The sequence below is a fragment of the Atta colombica genome, unplaced genomic scaffold (assembly GCF_001594045.1).
Source record: "Atta colombica isolate Treedump-2 unplaced genomic scaffold, Acol1.0 scaffold216, whole genome shotgun sequence".
NCBI classification, from domain to species: domain Eukaryota; kingdom Metazoa; phylum Arthropoda; class Insecta; order Hymenoptera; family Formicidae; genus Atta; species Atta colombica.
In genome coordinates this window covers 733340-738823 of record NW_017259312.1, presented here as the reverse complement: position 1 = coordinate 738823, position 5484 = coordinate 733340, and the positions used below count along the sequence as shown (strand labels likewise).

Sequence of the window (5484 nt, the reverse complement as noted above, 5' to 3'; positions counted from 1 at the left end):
TATATATATATGAACTGGCAGGTAATGATTTACTGGAAATGCTGTAAGCGTTTGAATAATTTCAGCAAAACCATACTCAAAGGCGTAGCAGTTGGAGCACTTTTCTTCATCCCGACGATAATAGCCCGGTCGAGCATCAATTCAACGACGAGAAATCGAGCGGCTCTGGAAACACCTCTCGCGCGTCCTCAGCCAGATCAAGGACGCCGAGGACCAATGCGCCGAGATCTCCGGGGTTAACTTCCTCCGTCTATCCGAATAAGGATATAATTTATGAGCCTGATAAAAACGGTTCATTGGCCACTGAAACGCCAGCGAGTGTCAAGAGAAAATTGTCAAGGGCCAGTGTATATCCATCTGGAACGAATTTGATCGCACAGGATGCCTTTGGTAAGAATTAATTTGGTGTTAACCGAAACGCTAAGCAGCGGCGAAGTCTTATTTCGAGGCCAATGCAAGACTAACATGATATGTTCGATAATGAACTATTGTCAACGTTCTCGAGTCGCCCCAAGTTTTAAACACGCGAGATTTCGTTTACTCAACATATAGAGAAACTAATTTTAGCTAATTGCCCTTATGCTTTAATGGAATTTGTTAGTTAGACATAAGTAAGTCGGATATGCGATCTACGCGAAATATGTAAAGAATAAAACGAATCGCAAGAAACGCGCGGGGTTGTCTATAACAGTAATAAAGCTATGTCAGTAAACGATCAATATGCGTACGAATGTCAGCGTGTCACGAATATCGGATATTAATAATGCAACGTTTGACTCGGCTCTAGTATTATCATCCTATAAATGTGCGCTCTAACTTCCCAGTTAACTTTTTGCTCTTTTTCGTAGCATTTCACTTTTGCGAAATTATAGATATTATTATAAGAATGCTTTCAAGGTGAAACAAATTGAGCGATGACTTGAAGTAAAAAGTTTACAACATGTACATTATTAATTCGCTGTAATTTGCCAAGTATATGATATTTTCACTGATATGATCGGAAAAATGTGGATGGCTATCGGAATAATGTAGAATGCCCGTTTCTACTAATGTAGATTAATTTTACTTTCGGTTTAACTTGCTCTTCATCTTTTATAATTTTTAAAACTAGAAAATGAAGAGTTAGTTGAATCAAAATTAATTAAGTCAAAATCCGAAAAGAGTGATAAACGTATGCTAATTTTTTAATTTTGTTTAAACTGGACAAGGTCCCAAACTCGCGGCACCCGCTACTCCGGATATCAACCCCTCGCTACCGGATACGCCAGTTTCGCTGGACTTCGCTGAAACTGCCGAGGATTCATTGCCACCGAAAGAAACAGAAATCGATCCTGAAGTACTTTATTTTCGGTAAGTAGCTGTCTATTATGATAATGTGTCACAAGGTTATTTTAGTTTCCTCTCATTTAAATTTAGATAATCAAGTGCTGAGGCGAGTGTATATATATATATATAGATGGACATAGTCAGTCGTTTCTATTATTACAAGCTGAATACAATTACCTAGAATGTTAGCGATTCTTATCATTTTTTTATTATCACATGCGCAAGCAAACGACTCAGGGAAAGAAAATGCAAAGGGTCGTTTAGTTCGAAAATGCTTTATTTTTAGAAACTGTTTGTAACTAAAGCATGTTTGTATAAAATATACATGTACGAGAAAAATATTATAATTATTTTACAAATTAGATCATCTTTCGAAAGGATGTTTCGCGACTAATATTAATCGATTCGATTTAATTTTAGCGATGGCCATCGAAGAATCGATATGATATTAGTCTATCAGGAAGAAAATGAAGGAGTTATGACTGAACTAGAAGCTCGTCGACGAGAGCAGAGACGAATGTTTCAACAAAATCTTTTGAAAGAAGGCCTACAATTAGAGCTCGAGCCGAAGGAGAGCTCATTTGATGGAAAAACGTACTTCTTAAAATTACATATACCTTGGAAAATCAAGGTGCAATATGCCGAAGTAATGAGTCTAAAATTACCTACGAAGAGATTCAAAACCATTCCTATGAAAACTTGGGTAATTTTTTTTTTTAACTAGACATTAAACACATTCTAAACGTCGCATTCTGCATCACGTAATATCTGAATTTTTAAAATAGGATACAGATAATACCAAAGAAATATCGAAATTCTGGGCACGATGGGCGCGATGGGCCGAATGGCTACATAAGATACATACTTGGGATACGTCAAAATATCCAGAGGAACCACATTTTTATGACTACATAGATTCTAGCGATCGCGAAGAAAGGTATTTAAATAAAGAAATCAAATAGTTATTATGGAACTTCATTATCAAATTTGATGTTTGATAGGTTTATCGTAAAGGAGAGGGATAATGCTTATACGCCCGCTCAGAGATCATTAATAGTAATGCAAATATTATTACGAGCGAGATATGACGAGAATCATGAGAAATCTGGTATTCGCAGGCTTTTAGCGGATGGAACGTATCTTGATTGTTTTCCTTTGCACGAGGGTCCTTATAATAAACCCATGCGCAATGGAGAGATTCTCGATAGATACTTGTTGTACTTAATATGGGCAAGACCCGCACAATGGTAATAGAAAATAACTTCGACTGTCTTATATTGTATACTATTTGAGCAAAATTTTTTTGCATATATTTTTAGGTTTAAAAAACAACCATTATGGTTAATAAGACGATATTTCGGTGAAAAAGTCGCTCTTTATTTCGCATGGTTAGGATTTTATACAAAATGTTTGTATCCGCCAGCAGTGGTGGGACTTTTATGCTTTATTTATGGTCTTGGAAGCATGGATGGTGAAGATAATATTCCCAGCAAGGAAATATGTGATTTTAACATAGCTGGTAAATATTCTCATTATAAAGAATATACTTGTACAAATAAAAGTTTCTGTTGACATATCATTCTGTAATGATTATAATATCTCTAATGTAATGCAACATTTCAGGAAATATCACTTTGTGCCCTCTTTGCGATAAAGCATGTAGCTATCAAAGACTCGGTGATTCCTGTATATTCTCGAAATTAACTTACTTATTTGACAATCCCGCGACTGTCTTCTTCGCCATTTTTATGTCTTTTTGGGGTAAGATTTGAAAAAGAGTGAAATATTTTTTTCCATGCGATCGTGTTTTCTTATAAGATTTAACTTTTTCGATGTGATATAATAGCTACTACGTTTCTTGAGTTATGGAAACGACGACAAGCTGTACTTGTTTGGGAATGGGATCTTCAAAATGCCGAATATGATGAAGAGCCGAGACCTGAATTCGAGACATCTGTTAAAACATTCCGAATAAATCCCGTGACAAAGGAAAAAGAACCGTATTTGCCCGTATTGTCTAAAGCCATCCGATCTCTGGCTACTGGCTCAATAGTGTTTTTCATGGTAATTATATCATGCATTTTTTCCTTTAATCTCATTACAGATTATCATCATTTTTATTTTTGCGCAGATATGCATAGTCCTCGGTGCGGTTTTAGGAACGATCGTATACCGTATTTCGTTAGTTGCCGTCTTTTACAATGGAGGTGGTAGTTTTTTAAAAAGACACGCAAAGATATTCACTTCCATGACCGCCGCCCTCATTAACTTGGTGATAATAATGATACTTACACGAATATATCATCGATTGGCTCGTTGGATGGTTAATTTGGAAAATCCGAGAACGCAGACGGAATACGAATCCAGTTATACATTTAAAATCTTTTTATTTGAATTTGTCAACTTTTATTCTTCCTTGATTTACATCGCTTTTTTTAAGGTATATTATAACATTAAACGACAACTTATATTGAACTCGTTTGAATCTCATATTCATATTTATTTTAGGGGAGATTTTTCGTTCATCCTGGTGATGCAGATGCAAGAGCGTCGAAATTTTATCGTATTAAAACAGACGTATGCGATCCCGCTGGTTGCCTTTCAGAAGTCTGTATTCAACTTGCGATTATAATGGTCGGTAAGCAATGCTTTAATAATTTTGTCGAAATATTGTCACCGAAATTATGGAATTGGTGGCGCAAGAGAACACAAATCGCGGCGACAAAGAATCACAATAGAAGATATACCTGTTGGGAGAAAGATTATCAACTTCAAGACCCGGGGAGATTAGCTCTATTTGAGGAATATCTAGAGATGAGTGAGTCTCATACTATTAATTTTAAGAGGAATATTTTTTTACAGACATTATTTTTTCTTTTTATGATGTTTATACAGTTCTGCAATATGGGTTTGTAACATTATTTGTGGCAGCGTTTCCGTTAGCACCTTTATTTGCTTTATTGAATAATATCGCTGAGATAAGGTTGGACGCATATAAAATGATCAAGGAAGCTCGAAGACCATTAGCCGAGCGAGTAGAAGACATTGGCGCTTGGTTTGGTATTCTTAGAGGTGTAACTTACGTGGCAGTGGTATCAAATGTACGCACACACGTATAAATTTGTCGAGTTGCACAAATTGCTCTAGCCTTTAATTACGAAATGTACATGTTTTAGGCCTTTGTTATCGCGTACACATCCGACTTTATTCCACGAAGCGTGTACACGTTCGTTTATTCGCGAACTGAAAATTTGAAAGACTACATCGATAGCTCCCTGTCAGAATTCAATACTTCCGATTATCGCGACGATATGAAGAGTGATGTGGAAGAGAAACATCCGGAGATATGTCAGTATAGAGGCTATAGAAACGGTCCGAATGACCCTGTTGAACCTTACGGACTCAGTCCGCAGTATTGGCACGTTTTCGCCGCGCGTTTAGCTTTCGTCGTTGTCTTCGAGCACGTTGTAAGTTGGCACACTCATTCTTTTACTAATTAACCAATAAATTAGCTTCGATGTAAGGAAAATTTTTTTTTACAGGTTTTCGCACTTACTGGTATTATGAGTTACATAATACCGGCTGTACCGCATTCTCTGACAACTCAGCTGCAACGCGAGCGACTGATCGCTCAGGAAGAAAAATACGATAAGGAAATAAGGGGGAAAGAAGACGAAGATGATTTACTTTCGGTTTTGAGAGACGCCGGAAGCATCGGAAGAGGAAACTGGACCAGACGATTCAGTAAATTGAGCGACGTTTTAGATACTAACGCTGATGTCAGGCATAGTAAACGCAGCGATAGCTCTACAGTATGGGAAGTTCCGTAAAATCGAAACGCTTACTTTATATACATTCTACTCATAAAAATCGAGTTACGTGAGAATAAGAAAAAAGTAAAGCCAAATTCTCTGTATTTAAACATTTTTTCCCTATTCTCAGTATTATTTCCAAATGATTTAAGTCTAAGTTTATAATAAACTTACACTTACATTTTTTAACATCTTATTTCTGATTATTACCAGATGCACTGTAAAAAAACGCAGATAAGGTAAGAGTTGCAAATACTGTTACACAATATATTTTTTTATTTTACATAATGCCATATTGTTTTCCTAGAAATTATTACAATCTATAATGTGTATATATATATATATA

The 5484-nt window shown here is 36.2% G+C and overlaps 1 protein-coding gene across 1 annotated transcript in view; it reads left to right on the top strand.

The window, feature by feature from the left end:
- The window catches only part of LOC108687781 (anoctamin-4), an 8208-nt gene extending 2950 nt beyond the window's left edge, over positions 1 to 5258 (top strand). Inside the window, exons 2-14 of the mRNA XM_018193730.1 lie at positions 66 to 390; positions 1209 to 1350; positions 1747 to 2029; positions 2112 to 2263; positions 2328 to 2573; positions 2646 to 2845; positions 2950 to 3087; positions 3173 to 3390; positions 3458 to 3766; positions 3835 to 4144; positions 4222 to 4427; positions 4503 to 4793; positions 4869 to 5258. Coding sequence (XP_018049219.1) covers positions 66 to 390; positions 1209 to 1350; positions 1747 to 2029; positions 2112 to 2263; positions 2328 to 2573; positions 2646 to 2845; positions 2950 to 3087; positions 3173 to 3390; positions 3458 to 3766; positions 3835 to 4144; positions 4222 to 4427; positions 4503 to 4793; positions 4869 to 5156 — 3108 coding nt within the window. The 3' untranslated portion in view covers positions 5157 to 5258. The remainder of the gene's footprint in view (positions 1 to 65; positions 391 to 1208; positions 1351 to 1746; positions 2030 to 2111; positions 2264 to 2327; positions 2574 to 2645; positions 2846 to 2949; positions 3088 to 3172; positions 3391 to 3457; positions 3767 to 3834; positions 4145 to 4221; positions 4428 to 4502; positions 4794 to 4868) is intronic.
- The last annotated feature ends 226 nt before the right edge of the window (positions 5259 to 5484 follow it).